Source organism: Onychostoma macrolepis, chromosome 15, assembly GCF_012432095.1.
Source record: "Onychostoma macrolepis isolate SWU-2019 chromosome 15, ASM1243209v1, whole genome shotgun sequence".
Lineage (NCBI taxonomy): Eukaryota > Metazoa > Chordata > Actinopteri > Cypriniformes > Cyprinidae > Onychostoma > Onychostoma macrolepis.
In genome coordinates, this window is record NC_081169.1 from 5,737,385 (window position 1) to 5,763,021 (window position 25,637).

The window sequence follows — 25,637 nt, forward strand, 5'->3', positions numbered from 1 at the left end:
TTTTGTAAATGTACTTTCAGAATCATAATGAACCTCAAAAACAATCATATTTGAATGTTTAATATTAAAACAGTGCAAATAGCTGGTTAAAAACATATTTACAAAGCCTTTGAAAACAGACAACTATACATTTTCTGTGAAAAGAAGAAGAAAAAAAAAAAGGATTGCACGTCAACATGACAAAGCATAACAGTGGCAAGCAAATTGTGAGTCATAGCCTGATGCTTCGGGAAGTCACTATTCAGAGCAACACTCGAAATAAAATGACAATGGAACACCTCTTAGTTAGTCTGCGTGGTTGTGGCAGTGTGAAATGGTGTAAAACTACAAAAGCATCAAACATCAAAACTTCAACACAAAACTGAGTACATAATTCAACTTTGATATTTTATGTACAGTTTTGAAAGTGTTACCTTTGGAATACAAGGATATAATGGGGGGAGGTCCTGAAGATTTGCCTTGACAAATCTTCAAAACATAAAAAATAATAAAAGTGTATGTGACCAAATACACTCAGGTATTGAAATGTAGTGTTAAAAAAAAAAGGGGGGGGGGTAGTATAAAAGACCAGTTTCAAAAAAAAAAAAAAAAAAATTATTCTAATATGCATTTACATATTTATTTAAAAACATCAAACCAAAGGAAGACATTAAGGTTCAAAGGTGCTTATGGATCTATGCCATTAGAAGTTTTTTGCCAATCAAATGATGGGAACTGAGCCGTTACTCCAGTGTGGCCTGTGCTCCTTTTTCAGTCATTCGGAGTAAGAGCATCTCTGAATATTTCTCCAGGAGGGCCACGGTCCTGTCGTCCCGGAGCTGACGGCCGGGAGAGTCCTCCGGTACGGGACGGGCGCTTTGGGGCGAGGGGCGTGTCTTTTGTGGGCACAGGGATTTCAGCTCACTCTGTACCCCCACGAACACCTCCTGCAAAATACTCTTCATCTGCTCCTGCTGCTCTGACAGCTCCGGGACGGCACACAACTACAGAGAGGGGGCAGAAAAAGTGTTTTACCATTAGACGGCTTTTTAAGGTTTTATGGTAAGGTTTAGCTATAGGCATTTTCCTTCACTTTGTAAAAATGCTATCAAATTCCTATAGAATAATGTTGTATATAGATCAACAGTTTTACACAAAATTGAGACAATGTTAAGGCAATTTTGTACCAGTTGAATTAAATACATTTTCTCATTTCTATTTTTATAGATAGTTGCACCAGTTTCCACACAAATGTATAAACATACACTACTGTTCAAAAGTTTGAAATATTTTAATATATCTTACAATGTAATTTCTGTTGTGCAAAGCTGAATTTTGAAAAGCCATTACTCTAGTCTTCAGTGACACCGTATCCATTAGGAATAATTGTAATATGTTTATTTGGTGCTTAAGAAACATTTCTTCTTATTATCAGTGTTAAAAAGAGTTGTGGATTCTCTCATGAAAAGAAAGTTCAAAAGTACAGCATTTATATGAAATAAAGATCTTATGTAATATTATAAATGCCTTTACTGATTAATGTAATGCATTATTGCTGAATAAAATAATTCATTAAAAACAAAACAAAACAAAAAAACACTGACCCCAAACTTGTGAGTGGTAGTGGATATTGTGAATATTGTGTGATATAAAAGGCCAATATAAAATGTAATTTACATATTCAACTTTAAAAAGATCACCACCAGAGTTATTGTAATAATCTCTTCGTTAAAAAAAAATCTATCTATCTATCTATCTATCTATCTATCTATATAAATACATAAATAAATGTTACATCAAAAACCTAAACTTATTAAAATTGAGCTAAAATTAGAACTTCTTCCCTTGGCAATTAACAAAAAAAGATAAATAAAATAAAAGATTTAGATTATTAATATGATTAAAAAATAAAAAATAGTAGAGCGACTTTAATTTTAAGGATCAGGGAGAGGGTGAAAAAAACATGGAAAAACTGAAAGATTATATTATATATATTATATAAAATTGCACGCGTCATCCCTGACAGAGGTAGAATTTGATAAATCACCTTGTTATAAAAGCCAGTTGCTTTATGGATGGTCTGCCAGAGTTCATTCACCATCTCCTTACACATCTGGACACTCAATGACTCCGCAGAAAATCCTAAAGTCAAAAATAAACAAACAAATAAAAATGACCATCTGTGACTGACTGTATTGCCAAACAAAATCCCAATATTAATCAGTATTCAGTCATATTCTGATAAGCATGTTTAACAGATTACGCCAATTGAAAAAACTTAATAAATCAATATTTTGGTTGGTAGAAATTCGAATCAGACAGTGAACACCCACAGGTATTGTAGTTGAGTTGATTTAATATTTAGTATTCCTTTAATCTGAATTTTGAGCAGTATAAGTCTATGCACATCTATATGGAAGTATTTATATGCCTGATTACTGCAGTAACTATAGAACACCTCTTTCAGAATAAAGCCTTAACCAGAACATGGAATTTGTTTCTTTAACAATGTTCTTGCAATTTAAATGCATTTTAGCCTGTAGGATACAAAGTACCTGTGTCCTTTTCTGTAGGATCTACTCTGTCTACAGTTACTGAGCTAGTCGTTGAGATCTGATTGGTGGCCTGTGTATTCCCACACGACTCGGTAAACTGCAGATCTTCAACCACAGAATGACTGGTTTCTGACACCGTGGAGTTCCTGGCAAACACTTCAGACCCTGTTGAGAACCTGCTTGAAGTCTTAGAAACCAAACTCTGCTCAATATTAACGATCTGCTTCCGACACTCCTTCCCCAGTGACCGCATCTCTGTGGGCGTCACCAGAGCCTGTCGACGCGGAGACTCGGCACATTCAGCTTTCCCTAGACGGCTCTTGAGTGACACCGGTGACAGACTGGCATGACTGAGGCCAAGGAGGTCCAATCGAAGAGCTGCCCGGGCACTGTGGTTACCCGAGGCAGGAGTAGAGAGAGCTGGTGTCGGATGAGACGATCCAGAGGACACAACTGAAGAGGAAGGAGGAACAATGTTCTCTTTGCTTTGGTCCACACTTAGGTCCAGAGACATAAACGGGGTATTTAACTGCACTTCCTCTGATGTACACACGTTCAAACTCTCCACAGAGTTGTTCTGGGTTATCTTTGCTCGGGAGCTTGCAGTGGGACCCATGTAGCTTTGGCGGGAGCGCGTTACAGATGTGTCACATGCACTGCTGGTAGATTTGGTGGGGAGGACGCCTGCAGTGTTGACAGTATTGTGAGCTTTGGACTGAATGCTCTTGTTTGTGATTTCTGTAAAGACATATTAGAAGTTCATTAAAAAGGAAGAAAAACCCAAATATCATTTTTTAAAGCCGGTAGTTTAACCCCAATTGCACCAAGAACCAAAACCACCAAAAACCAAGATGTGCACACACTGAAAGTGAGAGCAAAACGAGAATGAAATCACCACACCAATGTGAAACCATTCTGATTTGGTAATTTGGTAAGCCCAGACATGAATGAAAAAAACACCCAACACACTCTCACAGACCTCCCAGAGCATTTTTCCAGCGTAATAAAGATAAGTTTTGGTAAGATTTCCGAGCAGCCACGGAGGAACGTTTCTTGGTAACTGGAGGACAAGATTTCAGCATACACATTCAATTATAATTCAGCAAGCATTATATTTAAAATGACTAAAACGGAGCCAGGACTTCTGATATCTTCTAATTCGACAAAGTAAACAAAAATCAGTTGTATTTTACACGGAGCACATAAAATCACATGACCAGTCAGATAATACTGTTAAGGCTCCGATATACTTGGAAGTGAAATTGAAGAACAAACTTGCTGAAAGGAAAATGTTAGTATATCGGGGCCTTTATTCTTTATGTTACAAGACACTTTTACTCACGAAACTAAAATGCATTCTATTAACAGGTAACAGGACATACCACTTTTCTCGTTCTCCTCAATGCTTCCACTGTTGTTTGAAAGAACCTTGGACTTGTCCTTAAAATCAGGAGAAAAGGAGAAAAATTAACAAGACAAAAGTCCCACAGACAATTTTAAGCTTTTGATTCTACTAACATAACCAATAGTGTGTTATCCTAACATGTTCCTACCAAATATTTCTAACTATCATAGAGTTTCACTTGGAAGAAAACGACAGATTTCAAAGTTTTGTGATATTTAGTCCATGCTTTTGAGGTCATTTAAACTAAAAGAGTAATCCTAAACAAGGACTATTTATTTTTAACTATTAGCAGATACACACTTAAGACTTAGGGATAGTTTACCAACAAGTGAAAATTGTCATTTACTCACTTTATAGTATAAAGATTTTATTTAGGCTTTTTATTACAGTTAAAAATTGATCAATGAACATAAATAGAGCACATTAAATATGGCTACTGCAGCTCAAATGATACTTGCTTTGCGCATAAGAACAAACTCCAATGGTTCTTGAGGAAGTTCAAACATGCTTAAGTGAGATGCAAGAACAAATCTTGTTGGTTCTCTAGCATTACACAAGCACATGTGAGCTCCCATTTACTATATTTGATGTGCTTTATATACTGTATGTGCATTTATCAATGATTATATGCGAATACAAGCTTAAACTAAATCTGTTCATCATATAAAGCTATCATGTCTTGTCAGAATACTCAAATTAAACTGCTTGATTCATGTCGATTACTTTTAGGGTGTGGTGTTATGATTTTATTGGAACAGACTTTCAAATCGAGGAACAGAAATCATTCAGGTTTCATTATGTATCTTCACTTGTTTTCAGAGGACAAAACTAAACTTTTGTGGGTTTGGAAAGACTTGAGGTTGAGTAAATGATGACAATTTTCCTTTTTGGGTGAACTAACACTTTAAAGAATCATAAAAAAAAGAAACATTTTAGAGATGTTAACATGTAGAGGTTGCACTTTACGGAACAACAATAGCATCACTTTAACAATATGGGAGAAGTGGTTAAATTTATGATTGTCACACCATTTTGTTCTTCTGAGATCAAAAAAAAAAAAAAAAAAAAGCTAAAAAAATGCCAGAGTGATGCGACATTGGTATTCAGTCTGAATTGTGATTGGTATGAACAACCACTGGGATCATCTTGTACGACATTAAGACTACATTATTCATGAGATTAAAAATCATACCATTGTTCCATCGAGGGTCAGACAGCTATCAGTGGATTCATCTGGTATACTGGGCAGGCAAGCTGCAGGCCGGCAAACAGCACTGCCACTAGTCCCAATAGTGCTGAAACAGCAGACAGAAATTAAATGTACAAATGTCATCTTCACTATGACACACTACAGTATGTAATTACACAGACACTTCTTCCCCTGTTTTATTTATATCTCAAAAGGGAAGAGAAGAGCTATAATTGTAAATTTATATTTCTCTATTACACATATTGAACATTGGAGTCAAGACGTGGCTGCTAACTCACCGAAAGCGGCTCTGAAAGCGTGAGAGGAAGCGCGTGGAGATGCTGAGACGAGGATTGAGGAAGTTACTCTCTGTTGTGGGCTGCAGACTGTTCAAGTCTGTGTTGAACTTTTCTACAAGAGTTTTCACAGCAGATAAGATTAGCAATAAGAAGTTCACCATTATCTTAAACGAATAATTCAGTTTAAGAATTATTAAATTCTACAGGGGTAGTCGTGGCCTAATGGTTAGGGAGTCGGGCTTGTAACCTGAAGGTTGCAGGTTCGATTCTCGAAGGAATTGAAGGTGGGGATTGTGAATGAACAGCACTCTCTCCACCTTCGATACCATGACTAAGGCGCCCTTGAGCAAGGCACCGAACCCCTAATTGCTCCCCGGGCGGTGGAGCAAGGCTGCCCACTGCTCCGGGTGTGTGTTCACTGTGTGTGTGTGTGCATTGTTCACTACTCACTGCTGTGTGTGTGCACTTGGATGGGTTAAATGCAGAGCACCATTTCGAGTATGGGTCACCATACTTGACATTCCGTCACGACTTAACTTAACTTAATTCAACTAATTAAAATATCAAATGTGTTTGATATCCTCAGACTGGACAAAAGTCGTATCATGTACTCCATGTATTTTGTCTAGCAAACACATTTTTTAAGCCAATAAAATGTTAATTTCCATTAACACTGTTAGACAACTGAAGTTGCAAACATCTTGTACCATTAGCCGCCACACCCAGAGAGTCAAAATGTTGGTGAAGCAAGGTCCCAGATTCTTCTTCATCCTCTTCAACTCCTGAGCTTCCTGTGGAGCTCACCTGACTGAGGGAGTCCGTGTCCTCTACAAAGCAGCAAAACAGATAAAGTCACATAAACAGGTGGACCTTCAACTTTTAAAGGCCACTACTACCGTTTAACTACCTTAGGTAATTTCATACTCTACAGCATTCCAAACACAGCGTGTAATGTGACTCACGGTCATGGGGCTGGTCGCTATGGGAGGCTGGACTCTCAGCCGAACAAGCACTATCTGGACTTAGCTCCTCTTCCTCAGGGTCATCACCTGCACCCTCACACAGAGCTTTAACATCAAACTCTCTGCATGGAGAAAAAAAAGATTACTCAATAAGTGAAAAATGCTACTAGGGACTTTCATATAGCAATATTTAGTTTACTGTGTACAAAGTCCAGTTTCACTGTATGAAAATGGAAGAAACAGGGTTGTATAAACATTGTCAAATTTTTATTTGCTTGGTCCCATTCACAGTTTGATTCTGGCGCATCAACTTTTCATAAACTGTGCAAAAAAAAAACCTAAAACATTCCAATCAAATTAACTCGTTGGGGACTGGTGACTCATCAAGCAACCACTGGGATACCTCAGGGCTCGATGTTTGACCCCCCTTCTCTTTTGACTACATACTACAATGCTACTCTAAGTCATCGTACTCAAAGGCATTTTTAAATATTAATTCAAAAGCAAATTACATTGCAGCATTTCTCATGTTGCTGGAAAAGTATCTGCTAAAATAATAAATGTAAATACACCTACTTCCTAAGTGAAAAATTAACTAAACCAGATATTGTTACAAGCAATTTACCCTTCTCCAGTGGACAGAGCAGTGCTGTTTGCTGGGTACAAAATGTAGCCTGTCTTCTCTGGTGAGCTGAGCTCTGGATGGAAGTTCTCCTCTCCATGTGGCAATTGCAGAAAATCTGGCCCTTGGAGCGAAGAGCTAAACCCAACTCGGGAATCCTATAACAAATAAACAAACATCTTATTTCAATTAAGGGACCAGATGATTACATGGATACAATTATTAGTGAGGCTTGTTAAGAAAAGCATCACTGCTATTATTGGCTCATACTTCGAGTTATAGATTTTGTGTTTTTGTTAGTCCCACTAACTGTTCTAAAACCTTGCCCTCTTGACCATTGTTTGTCACATAAGAATGGAAATGAAGTGACAAACTAAATGACTAATTCATTCTTCTCCAATATCCAGTCACGTGAAGCTGGGAATATAAGACCAAACCTACAAACAGGGTTGCAACACCTTTTTAACCAATAAATTTCCATGTTTTTTTCAGCAGTTAATTTCATCACCACTGGTTAAGAATTTATTTATTTTTAATTTTTTTATTATTATTTTTATTTTTTAAATGGTGACTGCACTCAGAAAGATAATTTTTTACAAAATAATTTGGAGCAGGGCATAAGTAAAAAAATAAAAATAATAATAATAATTACAAGCAGCAAAAATTCTAAATAAATTCCCTGACACTTTCAGGACACTGGACATCAATTTTTAAAAGTCCCTTTAAAGTCTATAAAGGCCCACTCAAAGCATCAGTGACACACGACAAAACAGCATAATGCCAATAATTGTTAATAAAAAGCTGGTGACTTCCAGCAATACGAGCAAAACCAGCCGTAGACGACAGGATGCAGGCATGTCCAGCAACTTGGCAAAGTTGAGAAATGTCTAAGTTTATGCAAATAAAGAGCAAATTTCAGGAGCGAAAAACAATAGAAGTGATGCCTCAAGTGCAGGCAAGAAAGGACTTCACTGTTCTATATGATTTGTAAAAACAAACCTGGCTATAATAAATTGTACACAAGTATCGCCAATCAAATCAAGGAATTTTTCAGTATTCAACCATAAATCAATTACAATTTCTGGAGCGATTGCAATGTTCTATATGATTTATCTGTAAACAAACACGAATATAATAAAATGTCGCTTGAAAAAGAAATTGTCTTGGTTTTGTTTCATACATATTTACACTCACGCAGGTCAAATTAAAACGGTTTCCTCTGCATAATGTTCATTATTAGGGACAATCATTTGTCAAATACAAATGTTTTTAATTTTTTTTACAATGAGTGAGTTTAACCAAATGAATCTTTCAATGCACAATTAATGATTTAATACACCAGCACTGCTATAATTTATATAATTTTACTTCTTTAACGAAAACTATTACTAGTCAAATTAGAAGAGTATTTTGATATTTTACTAACAATATTGTGCAGTCTACCAACAAAAGCACTAGGAACACTCACAAGCAGCTTCACAGTATAGAGACTAGTGATCACTGGCGTGGTGTACAGGGGGCATAATGGGCCAAATTTGTTGAAAATTTACAATTTAAATATATAGATGAATTTGCTTCTATATCAGAACAGATTTAATTATTCCCACACCGTGCAGCTACGTGTGCAGTTGAAAAACAGCTAGTGGGACATCAGTGGGACATCAGGAAAAGATTTCCTTACACTGGAAATCTTTTCCTCCTCCTCTAGATCATCAACATCTTCATCCAGCAGACTGTCGAAACTTTGAGGGTGAAAGTGAGAGTCTTCCTCAAAGTCTTCCACTCCCACGGCTCTGCTGGGAGTGTGTGAGAGGGGAAGCTGCATGCTCTTCTTCTCCAGTACTGTGCGGATGGCTAGTGGATCTGACTGCACTGCCCAGCGTCCCTGTGGCTGGTACTGAGATCTATTAGCTCCTCCACCACCATCATTTTCACCTCCTCCACCCTGTGACAACCAAGAGATCCACTGGTCATGAAAGAACACAATATGCAACAACATTTTATGATAACAGAGACATACATACCAGTCTACGAACCCACATGGGCATCTTGCCATTGGTTTGGAGCACCAAAGAATCCACAGATGCTGAAGTGGAACAGTCAAGCCCATTAAATTCCATTCTAAACATTTTGCTTATGCACTTGATGTGACCGAGAGGCTCAAGATTTCCCAGTATCACCACAGAAGAGACAAACTGACATACCATCAGTGGAATCGAGCCTGTCTGGTGTTCTGCAGTCCTCCACACCATCTTCTGGAGTCTCCTCTGGCATCAAGCTGCCCTCCTCTTCCTCCTCCATGTGAGGCAATGCACTACAGGGTACAGTGATGTAGGTCTCTCTCCTGAGCAATAGAAATTTTGAACCGAAAAATAATGAAATGGGAATCATTCGAATTTTTGGCACGATTTAATCATACAACCTCAAATAAAGTTAACATTTTGTAAAACAAAATAAGAATGTTTTTTTGGTATCTGCAAAATCCATTATCGGAACCTCTAAGGGCTATGTAAAACCTGTAGAATGCACAACAGCAACAAATTTTAATTTGTAACTTGCAGTGCCATAATTCATTTTTAAAGCTGCAGTCCATAAGTTTTGCCTCTTTGTCGCCATCTCTGTTTGAAAACCTGCAATTGCAGTTATTTGTGCGATATCTTCCTTGCATGGGTTGTGCACGGCTCCAGCACAGATCAATCTAACGTTGTGAGGTGAATGTGTGGCTGTCAGTCACCGCACCGGTGTGGATACTGCACTTCGGAAGCACAGATCCTAGCCTACGTCTTGGAATATATGACCCAAATAAAAATTTTCACTGGATATTGTCATCTGAACAAGTAACAAGTCTTCCACATTTATTCTGACCAACTGAGAAAAAAAAGGGATTACAATAAATCACGCTACCAATGGTGATTACATCTAACGATCAGTTAGCTCATATCATATCAAACCGTGCAAATTATTATTATTGTTATACTTTGTGTATAGTTCAATTTCTGTGCAGTCTAATCTCTAATTGTCAATTCAAATTTCACATTCTTTTAACCCAAAAAGCAAATTATTCTTCCTTTAAACTGGTTCTCTTTAAAATACAAATATTGTGTAATCCCACGTAGGCTATCTGTAATCAGATGCACATTTAAAATTGGAATATAATTTAATTTCAGTCACATGTGTTTCATAAACACATAATCCTTTCTGGATTACAATCCACCATCAAAATGATACATTTAATTATTCTAGCTGCTGTGAGAAAAGGCTATAAACGATCCGCCACCTGCAGGATCCTCACGTGCGATAGCCTAGTAGCCGGGACAACTTCTTTAGGTTTACAAATGTGACGTAATGACGCAGCAGCATACCTCAAGTTTCCCGCAAATTCCTACCAGTACCACTCAAATTAGAAAACATTATTATAAGCTAACCGTTGTGAATCTGGCTAAAGTAAGGTGATAGTTTTGAACACTGGCTGGTACTTGCTCAAATATTGATTTCGGATCATTTTTAACCAAAAAAAAAAAAAAGAAAAGAAAAAAGGACTGCATAGACTGCAGCTATAAAAATCAAGATTAAAAATCATTTAGTCATCACATAATTATCCATGCTGCAGGAATGACATTTCTGCAGGTCAAAACTCAAAAACAAATTAACAGTTTAGCACTTGCGGTTCCATTGAATCAGTCTATTGTTTTTTTTTTTAAATGGGTTTTTGGTTAATTGCCTGAAATAATGTTTAAAGCGCAAGATATTTTCATGTTTTATTCTATAACAAAATACATATGTAATACCCCCTTGTTTTTTTTAACAGGTTTTGCTTGTCTTAAAGGTGGTTGCTAACAAGTGGCTAAATGGGACTACAGACAAACAGGTAAACTCATCGAATTACTAGTCTGATTACAGTCTGATTTTGCTTATAATTGTGCCCTTGCAAACTAGTCCAACTCAAATTTTGGGGAATTATTTTATTTATTTATTTATTTTAAAGACTGAAAGTGTTGTCAGAAGGCTAAAGTGTAACTGTGTAATAATACAAAGCATGGTGAAAATTAGCAATGTCAGTAGCATATGTAAATTCATGTTTTCGCTCTCTCTCTGTTACCTGGACTGAGAAATTCATGTTTATTTATCAGAAAAAGTCCACCAGATCACACAAAACAAAGTTCACTTCTGCATTTTAGTATTCCTAACCACGGAAAGTCAGATCAACATGCTGTGGTTTTGTTTACTACACACACTAAAACATGTGTGATGCTTGTGCTGCTTTCAATGCATTTTTCTCACTATATGAGGACATGAACACATGAACTTCATCTCCAGAGCTGCCCTGAGAATTCATTTTCATTTTCAAAGAATTTCATAGGGCATTAGGACCAATGCAAGTGCAACTGCTTTTTGCTGCAAAATATAAGTCATACACGCATCAGCTCAATCTGGGTCTATGCCAACACTTCTAGTGTGAATGAAATAAGAGGATCAGATTTGCAGTGACTCTACCTGATGGCTTGCTGCTTGCCGGCGGCCTGCTGAACTGTCAGACCTGCTTGCTGCTTCCTCTCTGCCAGCCTCTTCCTCATGGAGTTGGTCATCTGAGAGTCCAACCGCCACACAAACACACAGCTGGACACACACACACCCCAGCATTAGACGTGTACGAGTGATGGTCTACATTGGTGTGTCCTTAAAGGGACAATCCACCCAAAAACAAATAGTGTGTCAATTTACTCACTCTCATATCGTTCCAATCCTGTATGCATTTCTTCTGTGGAACATAAAAGAAGAAAGTTGGTAACCAAACAGTTTTGGTTCCCATTGACTTTCATTATATCTTCCTTTATGTTCCACAGAACACAGAAAGTCATACAAGTTTGTAATGACATAAGTAAATGACAGAATTAGCATTTTTGAATGAACTACCCAAACACACATTGAGGTAAGGTCAATCGATATTGGCTAATGCGTTCAAGTATTTCAAGAAGAAGAAAAAAAGATTCTCAACAATAGTAAAATCTACATTAAATGCAATGTTCACACTGAACGCCAGATACAGATTATTGAATCTCGGAAAAAACAATAACCAGTAAAAAAGGAAGAATAATTTTAATTATAAAAAAAAAAAAAAAGAGCCTGAAATACACAGGGACTCTTATTGTGAAAATGTACATGCTTTACTACTCCCAGCTGCTCAAAACAGGAGTTACAAATAAGAGATAAAATGCACTACAACATATTCCAAAAACCATGAAGTATACAGTCCCATTTCATAAACAACTGCTTGGCATAAATGCACAATATTCATTGAGTGCAAACTGCTCTGAAACCATGAGCCTGTATAATATGCGATCCAATATAAACATTATATCACATTAATTTAACCACAGTCTATTGAAGTTTAATAATCACAAGTGGTCATAATTCTTGTTTTAACATGCCCAATTTAAAGACCTCTTAAAATTAAGATTTTTGTTATAACATTTAAGATATTTAAGCCTTTTTATGGCCTTCCATTTTATCAAACTTAAAATATTTTAAGACTTCAAGAACCAACAGGAAGCCTGCAAACTACATACATATATGGTCTGAAATCTAAATAAATGTTAAATATTTAAAAGGTGTACACACCTTATTCTATTTTGTGTTTATTTTTGCTGTAACTACATCCACTAAATCAATAACTAAAAGTAAAAAAACATAGGCAACACATACATACGTATGTACATACGGTTAAAAGATTTACCTGTCGCCAGAGACGGTAATCAGATGCCTGCAGTCCTGGCTGAACTTCATACCTGTAACAATTTCTGTGTGGGGATAAAATGTTCGGTCAACCATAAGGAAACCAAAAAAATTATTTATGCGGGGAAAGAATGAAATCAGTGATTAAGAAAAACAATCTTACCCGAATGTCCAAATAAGGTGGCTACACATTCGCCTGACTCATAGTCAAAGATACAGATATTTTTGTCTGAACAACTGGTGGCCAGAAACATCCCAGAGGGATCCAACTGAACCTGAGAGCAAAAACAACAAAGTTATTGCCAAAAAAGAAAACGTTATTGACTGCAAATGTGAACTACCATAAAGAGTATTATTCACATCACACACACCTTCAGCAGTGTCCCATCATCATTCAGGGAGCCCTTGAAACACTTTTTCATCTTGCCACTCTGCACATTGTACACTCTGAAAATGCAAAAGAGCCTTTAAATGGCATTCATGCAAATAACTCTGTATATCTGATAATGTTCTTATGCTTCTTGCATTTATTATTGTAGTATTAGCATTCAAAAAGAAAAACAAAAAAGACCATCTGAACCTTTATGAGTAACAGCTCACGCAAAGCCCTACCTAATGTTACGGTCTTGGCACGCGATGGCCGTGTGTGTGCGTGTGGCGTCCAGGTCCATATCATACAGTGTGCTCTTCTCCACTATGTGATGTGATCGTGAGAAGTTCAAGCCTTCCGAGGTCTTTCAGAAGAGAGACACAAACAACAACAGTTAGAAAGAAAATAAAAACAATTCTGGATTCCACTTTATTTAATGGAATAATTCAATTTCAGTCATCAAAAATTTACTAATTAATTGAAACTGAAAATTGAAACTCATACAATTTAACAACAATTTTATACATTTTAACAAAAGTTCAATTTGGTGAACTAACCCTTTACGCAAATTTGATCCTTTTTCTTCCTAATTTAAGCTGTTAGCATATAAAATAACTGTTAAATACCAAAATCATGACAATATTTTGAATTATCTGCTCCAAGGCAATCTCTACACTGTCTGTCTATGTAGTAGATATAAGAAGATACCTCTATAACATAACAGCAGTAACAAAAAAATATAACTGCAATGCAATTGTAGCATCCTTACCTTTTCAGCAGATCGAAAATATATGCTCTTATCAGCTCCACAGCTAACCATACACAACTCTGAACTCAATCCTACAATAAAATGTACAACATGTCTTAATCTAAATATTTAAGAGTATATGATCATTAAGTGTTTATCTACTGTGAACTCACCTGTAAACTTGATGGCAGTGATGGAGGCCGAATGATCATAAACTGTCTGCACTAGATTGCATTTGTTCTCCATGTCAAAGATGTGAATGAGCCGATCACGACTCGCAGAAGCCAACAGATGCAAACCTGATGGGAAAAACACACTCCCGATAATAAAACATTTGACGTTTTTCACAGCCCTTTTCTGCATGCTTAACACCAAAAGCCATATTTCACCTCAAATTAAATTCAACTGTTTGTGCAATACAAAATATGCATTTGAAATAAAGAAACGTCTCTCTTACCGGTCTCAGTAGGGGAGAAGGCTAGACACAAAACCTCCGAATCATGAGCTTCGATTTTCTGCAGCTCGTCCATAAACTGCAAGCCGAAGATTCTGAAGAAGTGACACTTGATTCAGCATATGTTCATTTATGATTTAGTTCTCTGCATTGATCCTTCATTTTCTCTCACCTCAGGTTTCCACTGCGGTCTCCAGCAGCCAAATGTTGGCCATCTGGGCTGATTCCCAGCACCCTGATCCCAGATTTACCATCCTGGCTTGCTCCCTCAGCTTTCTCAGCCTCAGCTTTGAGGTACTGTGTGTCATCGTCCACATACACTATCCTTACGATGTCCTGAAACACCACAATCAATGAATACGAGATGAATGTATTGGCAAGATATTCTGTCACCAGTTACCAACGCTCACACCATTCCAAAGCCTTCGGATAAACAAACACAAATTACGATATTTTTAATGAAACCTGAGAGATGTTTCCCTCCATTGAAAGTTTATTCCACCAAAACAGACGTTTCTGAAAGTTCATAAAGACACAATAAAAGTAATACAAAAATGAATTATGCAAATTATTCCAAGTCTTCTGAAGAGCCACAATCACTTCATGATGAACAGATTTACTTATGCTTTTATTCACATATAAACAGTTCACTGCATATACATGAAGATCGATTCGTATGGATTACTTTTAGGATTTCTTTGTGAACTTTTTTTAAGCATCAATGTTTTGGTGGAGTGGACTATCAATGTAAAGAAAAGAAAAAAATAAATCTCTCTCAGGTTTCATTAGTTCATCTTCAAGAAACAAATGAAGATATTTTTAAAGTCTTCTGGATCGACATGAGGGTGAGTACAGAAGTTTCATTTTGGGGTGAACTGTGCGTTTTATTAATTTTCTTTGTTTTTTGCTTTAATGTCCTTTAATTTGAGATTATAAAATCTGCACACAATAATACCTGTGGTATGAAACTATAAACACCATTAAACTACCCCTCAGCTTTTTCAAGTATTAACTGATTATGGTTCATTGTTTCCAACGGTTAGTCTCCCATTATGCTGCACACAAGTAAATTTAAGGAAATAAAAGTGTTCAAAACTTCACAGTTCTTGGAAAAAGTTTCCACATTTAACATTAAGTTGCAATATTATTTAATATTGTCATATCTAGCAGTTGTCACTGTCAGTACCTGGCTGTAAAGGTTGTGGCGAAGGCCGTGTCCTGAATCACTCTTCCACAGGCGGATGGTGTTATCGGATGAACAGGTGAGGAAAGAGCCGGGGGACAAACACGCTGCTAATGAATCTTCAAGCTCAGGGTAGGTCTGCAGAGAATATTCATGCATTAATAAACTGGCGTAGCGTATTATTATTTATCTGATAACGTCAACATGGTCTGTCACTACCTCACCTCCACACTCCACACACAGCCGCTGTGGTACAGAGCTGAGTAGACCTTGCCTACGCTCCGAACGTCCCGCACGTCCCACACGTACACACTGTGGTCGTTATACACACACGTTAAGTGCCTGGTCACAGGGTCAAAGGTTAAAGCCAGGGTATCTGGATACTGTGCTTCTGGGTTTGCACCAAACAAATGCCTATGAAAAGAGAAGTAATCAAATAAAAATGTGTAGCATTTGATTAATATGGTGTGTATGTATGTATATACAGGGTTCCCACACCTTGGTTAACTTCAAATTCAAGGACCTTTCAAGGACTTTCCAGGTCCAATACCCTCAAATTCAAGGACTTAATGTGGGGACACATTTCAAGTGAGAGCAAAGGTTACATCGCGTCACCTTGTAAGATACATTGTTACAGTTTTCATGTGTCAAAGCAATTTTTTTTTTTTTGCATTTATTTTTGGCCATATGACAGAAATCTGATATGTGTCGTATTTCTGTTTTGCATAAAATTGAATAATATTTGGTACATACTATACTGTATTCTAAAATGTTCTGATATTAACTTTTGCATGGATTTTATTGAAAAGAGCTTAGGCTCATGTAACCAGAAGTTTTAAGATATATGAATATGCTTTTAAGTTTTTCTTGCCTCATGGCTTTACATTATCTTAACCAGCAAAGCAATTCAACATTACATCCTTTGGATCTCTGGCAAGCCATTCTTTGTAATCTTCTTTGGTGAGCCAAATATCTTGAAACTTGCATTTTCCAGTCATCACGTTTCAGCGGTTTCAGTCTATTTTTGCAATGTTTCACAGTGTGTCTGTGTAGGCATCTTAATAGTTTTGTGTGCATGTGAACGTCATGGCAACGAACAACACAAAGTACCTCACGTGGGAAACACTCATTACTCACACCAGTGTTATTTTAGTATGGCAACATACTATTATAGTTTTTGTTAATATTTTGAATTTGAATATTTGTAGTCTTTGCATTTTGTTGTTCAAGCTGCACATCTGCATTTCCACAATTTTAATAATATTCCATGTGTTACTTCCCCTGGACTACACTTGAAATCTCATTTCTCCTCCCAAAGCCTCACACCTCATCCAGTCTTTTTTTTTTTTTTTACGGGATTTATTTGCTTAAACATTCATTATCCTCCTTTTGTTTATTTTAAGTGGAAAAACACTGTAGATCAAAAATATTTTTACTTGTCAAAATAACAGAAATCATTAATTAGATTACCAAATACGGTAAATATCGGACAACACAAGTCAGTAGAGGAATTAGAAATGCGCTTTATCTTGAGGGATTCAACTGTTATCTTTCCTCACATTCAACTTGATCACAATTTGTGCTTGTTAGTCATTATAAGATACGTCAAGTTTATTTATATAGAGCATTTCCAACATTTTATAATGAATGATTTAGGTTTATTTTATACTTATTTTCATTCTCGTTCTGTATACCATTAAATTTGCAAGATTTAAGTGAGGGAAACATTTCAGAATGTAATAGTTCAAATATTTTTCTATAAACAAAGCAGTTATCACCTTGTGCCACTTCAGAAAATACGGTGCACTGGTACTACCTATATTTGCTTTTGCATTATGTTTGTTCTGTGTGAAGTTGGTGTTCACACAGGACGTGTGTGACCTTGTGTTCAAAAACAGCTAGATGGAGTGAAATAAACAAAAACACAGTCTCTCTAGACACATCTGTCATAGCTGAACTAATTTTAACATGTGACTGCATCTTAAATGACACTTAAAAAATGTTTGTTTAAATAGCAAAGAAAGGAAACAAATGTGCTTTGTTTGACTGATTAAAAATGTAATCAACAGATTATTAGATGAATAGTTGCAGCTCTTATTAGTCACTCCTCATTAGTCCAGGTCTCTTACCCCGGCTGGGTGCCCTGAGACACATCTACTCCCAAGCAGTGCGGCCGGTGCAGCGTGGTGATGTAACGCAGGTCCTGTGGACTGAATACACGCACTGTGCCATCTGCACATCCGCAGAAAACAAACGTCTCGCTCACCGATAAGCACTGTGCAGATGTCGTCTACAACAGCAAAACAAAGACATAAGACAGGATACTTTCCTAAACATATCTAATAAATCCTGTCCTACCAAGACGTGTTACGCAACCAATGTTCAAATATTAAATATCCCTTAAAAGGAATAGTTCGCCCAAAAATAATTTACTGAAAACGTAGTCACCCTCAGGTCATCCAAGATGCAGTTGAGCTCGTTTATATTGGAAAGATTTGAAGAAATTTGGCATTGCATCATTTGCTCAATGGATCCTCTGCAGTGAACGGGTGCCGTCAGAATGAGAGTCCAAACAGCTGATAAAAACATCACAATAATCCACATGACTCCAGTCCATCAGTTAATGTCTTGTGAACAGAAAACTGCAATTCTTATTAAAAAAAAAACAAAAAAAAAACAAATCCATCAGTAAGGTATTTTTACTTTGAAACTTTGCTTATGGCCAAAATGCTAAAACATTATCAATAATCATGCTTCCTCCAGTGAAAAAGTCCATCCCCTGTTGTCCTCTCACATCAAAATCCACCTAAATATTTGTTTATAACTGTTTTAGCATGTTTTCACTTGCATGCAATGTTTTATCTGTGCATACTTCTTTCCTGATTCAGATGAGATGACTTTTCTATTGGAAAAAGCTAATTTGTGGATAGAGGACTTCGTTGCCGGAAGCAACGGTTTGAAGTTAAAAGCATTTTATTGAATTTATTACAAACAAAGCTTTTCGCTTCACAAAATGATTGATGGGCTGGAGTCGTGTGGATTACTCTAGTGTTTTGATCAGCGGCACCCATTCAGCTACTACAGAGGATCCACAGGTGAGCAAATGATGGAATGCTAGGTTTCATTAAATCTGTTCTTATGAAGAAACTCTTGGGGGAACTTTTCGGTGAATTATTCCTTTAAATGATAATTACTACAAATTACAAAGTTCTTTGGAAAATTTGATTTGGTCGCAATCCAGCTGACTGTACATGATTCATTATATGATAAAATAAATTACTTGCATTATATAAATATTTCAAATGAATTATGTAACAATGTTCCAGGTTAAATAAAGTGCAACGAAATCTGTTTGAAAGGAAAAATTGCAAGCCTACGGGGCAATTTGGAAATGGCTGATAAGCGACACTGCATTTCAGCAATGAAACAGGGGCAATGCGTGTAACTTGCCTTGAGATCAACCCAGGAATCCAGTTGTCTGTTGCTGTTGAACTGGCACAGCAGACCCGTGTGTGTGATGCAATAGGTGCTGCTGGCCATAGAGCCACGGCCACACGCCAAACCACAGAACTGACTGTTCTGATGCTCCCCGAGCAACCCTGCGCGACCAATCAGAGGCACTGTGCTGTTCACCTGGAGGAGCCAATCAGGATGCATATGAACATCCTCAACAGGTGATGATTTTACTAAATGCTTCAAGAACATGAAGAAAGTGTGCTTATTTGCTTAAACAGAGGAATAACAAGTGTTATGTGCTCCATCTGGTAAAACAACAAACCCACAGCCACAGAAGGATGTGGGCAAACACAGGAAATGGCACTGATCACGTCAGTTCAGATTAGCACACTTGAAATTCTTAGGTTGTGTACAGAACCCAATTAGCAATGAACCAAAACACAGCAAACACTGGCCTGAAAACCAAAACCTATGATTATTAGCCTTTGTTTGGCATAACTAGTTACACATACTAATATACAGTACCGCTAACTGATTATACTTGTTCTTCCTACCTTACCATTATAAACATATAATAAACCAAATTAAATTTAAAATAACTTATTTGAAAATGTAATTTATTCCTTGATGCAAAGTCATATGATCCTTCAGAAATCATTCTAATATGCTGATTTGTTGCTCAAGAAATATCTTATAATCAATATTAAACAGTTTAGCTGCTTATTTGTTTTTTGTTTTTTAAAAACTACATACACTACCATTGGGGTAAGTTAAAAAAATATATACATAAGAAATTACTTTTTTTAAACAAAAGGATGCATTAAATTAAATGAAAGTGACAGTAAAAGACATTTATAATGTTACAAAATATTTCTAGCTCTAATAAATGTTGTTCTTTTGAAATTTCTATTCAAAGTATCCTAAAACACATGCATCACAGGTTTCACAAAAATATTAAACAGGAAATAATACAAACCATTATTAATAACAAAACATATTAGAATGATTTCTAAAGATCACGTGACACTGAAGACCAGAGTAATGATGCTGAAAATTCAGCTTTACCTCCACAGGAATAAATTACTTTTTAAAATAGAAACAGCTATTTTGACCAGTAGCGCGTGTTTGCATAAAAATCAATCAATCATTTTTTCTTTCCCTCTTTAAAAGAAGTCATTTTCAGCGTCTGGAATTTCAGTGCATCTGTAGGCTGTAGCAACATGTGCCAAGGGTCTCACCCTTCTCTCCTTTGAGGCATCAAGGTACCAGAACCTCACATGTCTGTTCCCTGCGGTTACAAAGTAGCTGTTGTCCTCCGAGAAAGATACAGCAAGCACACGGCTGGACACCTTGTTGGATGCAATAACAGTCCCCTTCTACAAGCAAAGAAAAGATTTAAAAAGCATCATTTCTTGTAAACCAGACTCACAAGCTGCCTTCCGACTGACAGCGTCCCTATGCAGTGTTCACCGGGTGACTGTTGAAGTTCAGTTTACTTCATTCAGAACATGCTACAGTGCCATCAAAAATACGACTCGAGTCGTGCATTAGGGGAGTTTAATGTGTCCTTCAAGTGGAGTCAGAAATATCATAATTACAACTTCTTGGCACATGAATGACGGAGCAAACTCATAGATAATATAGAATTATAGATAATACACAAGCTGCTCCTTTGTAAAGGATGTGCCAATTTGAAACGGGCTGTAAACACTAACTTATAATGTAGATAATATCACATAAGAAAAAAACAGTCTTTGTAATCTTAAAATTCAATATCAGTCAGGTCATTTTCTTAGGTCCATGGCTGTGATTTGGTACCCACCTTCCACTCCCAGACGCTGACTGTCCTGTCGTGCTGGTATCCCACAGACACTATATAGCTTCCGTTGGGGGAGAAAGATACACACGCCACCCCGTACTTATGGCACTGGACCTCTGCCACCTGCGTCCGCTCTGCCACGTCCCACACACGCACACAGGGCATGTGCCCGCTCTGCCAAGCAACAGGGATGCACAAAATCATCAGAATAAATGTGGGAGACCCCACACCCAGATACAGTATGTCTACTCTCCTATAAAACATACCAACAACAGAGTGGTGGCGGAAGTAAAAAAATGCCATTCATTAGGGAACTGATTGATTTATTTTATTTTTTTACTTAACCTCCACCAATCAGGTAAATGAAACGAGCATATAACACCAAAAAAAAAAAAACAAGCAGTAAAAAAATATTAGCGCAGACTCACTGTGAATTAGGCCAGTCAAACAATTAATCGCATCCAAAATAAAAGTTTGTGTTTATATAATGTGTCTATGCTGTTTATATTTATGTACATATAAATACATATGGTAACACTTAATAGGGAACACTTATTCACTATTAACTACGACTTTTCCCTCAATAAATTCTTAATTTGCTGCTTATTAATAGTTAGTAAGGTAGTTGTTAAGTTTATGTATTGGGTAGGATTAGGGATGTAGAATAAGGCATCAATATGTGCTTAATTACTACTAATAAATAGCTAATAAAAGCTAGTTAAGAGACCCCAAAATAAAGTGTTACTATACATATACATTCATGTATATATATTTTTAAAATATTTATATGTATATTTACATATAAAATCAGTCTAAATTTGGCTTATTTTCTACATTCAAGCCAAAACCTATATTTTTATTTGAAATAATTATTTTATTTCAAAATGTTTCAGTTGTCAACTTTAATTTCTACTAAAACAAGCAATCTTATGTCAGCCACTGAAACATATCAACTGCAAATCAAATAAATCTCAAGATCTCAGCAGAGCTTGATTAAAAAACTCCAAAAAAATAAAATAAAAATGATGATGGGAAAAATAATTACATTTAATATGACTGTATTAAAATACATATACACAGCATGTAGTACCTTATTAATTAATTTAGACAAATGTAATGGGTAATCTTTAGACATGCCAATTTTGTTTTTTTTTCATTTACTTGTAGTGTTCAGCAAGGTCAGATGACGAGGAAAAGCATGAGCGGAAAAAACAGCCACTAATAAATACAGCTGTGTGTCAGAATGTAGGACAACATATGGCTTTCACGAGTTTAAATGGTGACTAACACTCATCTAAAGACCTCAGATTCCACTCAAACCTACAGAAATAGCTCACAAAAATGAAAAGCTCTGTCATCACCCACATGCTTTTCCAAACCCATCTGAGGTTGCTCTTTCTATGAGGAAAGTACATGAGAACAAAACTTTTAAATGCCCGTTTTGCCAACTCCCCTGTGAAACATCCAACATCAGATGCCTAAAGAAAGCAAAGCAGGCATTGCACTGCATTTGTGATCTGCTGTCGCTGCAGCGCTTCTCTGTTGGTTTACCAAGTTGGGACAGACACTGGGCCTCACCATGGCAACCAGGGAGCTGGAATGTGTCGGAACGCACAGCACAGATGTCCGAGCAGCCCAGTCACTACTCCTCTACCACATATATACATAACCCTGCGAATCAATGACAGACTGCCTCCTGTCGCTTTCAAACGCTGCGGAGAAGGGCATTTAGCACAGTCGTCATTCTTTTGGCCCTCATAAAACATATCAGAGCACTTACCTCACCGGTGACCAAATATTTTCCATTCTGCGAGAAAGCCAAGGCACTGAAGGTTTTCCTGAGCAACAAACACAGGATTTAGACTTAATTCAGCAACAATGTACAACATTATGCTGTGGAATTAAAGATTAGGATGTTATTTACCTGGATGTATTAAATATGTGAGTCTGCTTGTTTTTCTTTGGGCTCAGGATGACAATTACACAACTGAAACATACAACACCAACACATTAGTTTACAGATTATACATTACATAATAATTTACAATACAAATGAGTATATTTGAATACTTGGACTAATATTCAAATTTTGAAAGAAGATTCACATTTTAAAGACGTCTCTTATGCTCAGCTAGGCTGTATTTATTTGTTAAAAAAAAAAAAAATAAATATTGGAAAATATTTTTACAATTTAAAACAGCTATTTCCTATTTTAATAATTCTAATATTGGCTGATTAAGAAACATTAATGTTTAAAACAGTGCTTTTTAACATTTTTAATGGAAACTGATACATAATTCAGGAAGCTTTAATAAATGTAAAGTTCAAAACAACAGCATTTATTTAAAAATGTATATCTTTTGTAACATTTTAAAATATCTTTAGCTTGTGTCTTTAACTTAATAGGACAAATGTCTTTAGAAGTTTAATCAATTTAATGAATCCTTGCTGAATAATAATAAAAAAAGAAGAAAAAAAAAGAAACATTACTGTTACATAACATTACATAAATTTTGAAGAGTGGTCAAAAAAAAAAGAAAGAAAGAAAAAAACACGAATGTCTTTGCACTAGTTTCACTTGAACATTGTAGGTGTCCAAACAGAGTAACCACAAGTGTAACAAAGATTAAAATTTACTAGTGCTGTCAAATGATTGATCGCATCCAAAATTAATGTTTTTGTTTACATAATATATGTATGCGTACTGTTTATTTTATATATATATATAAACAGTATTTTAAAAAAATATTTATATTACATTATATATAAATATATTTAATATATAAACATAACATTTTACTTAAATATATACACATGCATGTGTTTGTATTTATATATACACAATAAATATACACAGTACACACTCATATATTATGTAAACAAAAACATTGATTTTGGATGCAATTAATCACGATTAATCGTTTGACAGCACTAAAATTTACCAAAAACGTATATTCATTTACTCACCCTCATGTAATACCAAACTATTCATCTTTGGAGCAAAAAAAATCTACATTTCTGAAAAATGTCTGCAGGCTTCTCCATATAATGAAAGTGAATGGAGACTGCAGCTGACAAGCTCCAAACAATAAATCCTCATAACAGCTTTTCTACTCTTCTGATGTCATAAAAAATGAATTATCAAACTTAACTGAAGTTGTTTAAACTCTGACAAAACATCAGCACCATATGCTATTGATTCCCACATGTCTCGTGATGCACCATATTTGACAGCTACACCGAAAGGAAGATTTCTTTCGGTCTCATCAACACAACAAATATAGCACATAAAACATATGGACTACTTTGCTTATCTGTCAGTTTTAAATTTCACAGCTCCAGTCCCCAATCACTTTATTGGGGTATATTTTACAAAGATTTCTTTTGTTTTACATAGAGACAATTCATGTTTGAAACAACAAAGGGTGAGTAAATGACTGTTTTCCTTTTTGAGAGAACTACTCCAAGTATGGACTTGGACACAGAATGCATGTATAGAAACAGTCCTACCCTGCAGGATAAGCCACTAAACCAGTGTTGGGGTCACAGGTTAAAGCACTGCTGCTGGAGGCAGTGATGCCCAGGACCTTCTCCAAGACGACCTGCAATCATAACGCAACTTCATGAACTATTTCATACAGCTAATCATCTTGCGCACGTGAACATTTCACATGCATGCTGGTAAACAGGGCGTGTATCGTGCATTTGGTTAAATGTGAATAATACAAACACAATGCGCTAACCAACTGCGTGGAAAAGTTGACTGCATGAGAATGAACGTACAAACAGGAAGACTCGCTGCGTGCTGCGTTTCTGGCCTGCTCTGCTCTAACGTTACAGTAAACACAACAGGATTGAGCGTGTCATTACGTTACCCGGTTGTGAATGTCTCTTCTGTTGCTCTGTCGCGTCTTTCTCCTCATGTTCGCTGCTACTGAAATACTGCTGCTGCTGCTGACTTTCTTTGCTCGAGAGGTCAAACAACTCGCGTTTAGATTCGCTCCAAAGACCAAAGCCCCATCCGCCATAGTGTAACACTTCTTCAAAACGGTTCAATAAATAAGCCAGACTCTATAATCATATTAGTCTGCATTTAAAAATATTAAATGCTGTCCATTGATAAAAAACGCGACTATTTTACACTCCGACCGACTTTTTAATACTGATTGAGGATCAAAAAATTTAATTGAGAAAGTACGAAGAAATGACTTGTATTTTTCGTCTGAAAACGAAACTTCGACAATGTACACAGCAGCACAGCTGTAAGCAATGAAGTCCATGTAACGTGATCTGATACTGGCAGTTTCAAACATACACCGTCTCCTGTGATTGGATGAATCGCGCACCGGAGGCGGGATCATTCATGCATCTCACTCGCTATTGGTCAGTTTATTTTTGACCTCATTTATAGGTTTGCCCAGACGTCTTACTTTACCATCACTAGTTACTTTGTGTTTGTTCTGTTATTACAGATTAATAAAAAATATAAAAAATAAAAACTTTCCCATGAGTAGAAGTTGTGATCATGATAAATTAATCACTGATTATTTTTAAACACAAAATCATTAAGCATAAACATAATAAAAGCAAGAATCATTTACTGTTTACCAGCATTACATACATTACATAATTACAGTTACGGTTTCAAACATTAGGATAGACAACGCATTGCATGGCTACATAAACTATTAAATATTGCATGTTTGTTATTACGTAAACACGGGATACAAATAATTTACAAAAAGCTTTTGTTTATGTTTGGATGCTATATTTTCATTCGCTTAATTATTTAAATAATTTTTTGGGGGTCAAAGCTCAGAGCTATTCAATTCAAGTTTTCAATTCAAGTTTATTTGTATAGCG

General features: G+C 36.3%; 1 protein-coding gene across 2 annotated transcripts; it reads right to left on the reverse strand.

Moving 5' to 3' along the window:
- Positions 1-60: 60 nt before the first annotated feature.
- Positions 61-25,055, reverse strand: wdr62 (WD repeat domain 62). 2 transcript variants are annotated; one of them, XM_058744843.1, is made up of 32 exons: positions 24,650-25,055; positions 24,285-24,376; positions 22,699-22,761; positions 22,555-22,612; positions 20,778-20,948; positions 20,194-20,331; positions 18,950-19,132; positions 17,629-17,789; positions 15,724-15,913; positions 15,503-15,637; positions 14,489-14,652; positions 14,320-14,411; positions 14,036-14,161; positions 13,884-13,954; positions 13,357-13,478; positions 13,116-13,191; positions 12,908-13,019; positions 12,746-12,809; positions 11,506-11,628; positions 9,216-9,355; positions 9,036-9,097; positions 8,693-8,956; positions 7,015-7,169; positions 6,390-6,511; positions 6,135-6,254; positions 5,428-5,539; positions 5,132-5,234; positions 3,917-3,974; positions 3,514-3,594; positions 2,535-3,272; positions 2,027-2,121; positions 61-983 (listed from the first exon to the last, which is right to left on the reverse strand). In XM_058744843.1, exons 1-32 carry the CDS (start codon positions 24,800-24,802, stop codon positions 723-725), a joined length of 4,605 nt encoding a protein of 1,534 aa, XP_058600826.1. In that variant the 5' UTR covers positions 24,803-25,055; the 3' UTR covers positions 61-722. The 2 variants fall into 2 exon arrangements, with proteins under 2 accessions (XP_058600826.1, XP_058600827.1); XM_058744844.1 differs by lacking the exon at positions 3,514-3,594.
- Positions 25,056-25,637: the final 582 nt, after the last annotated feature.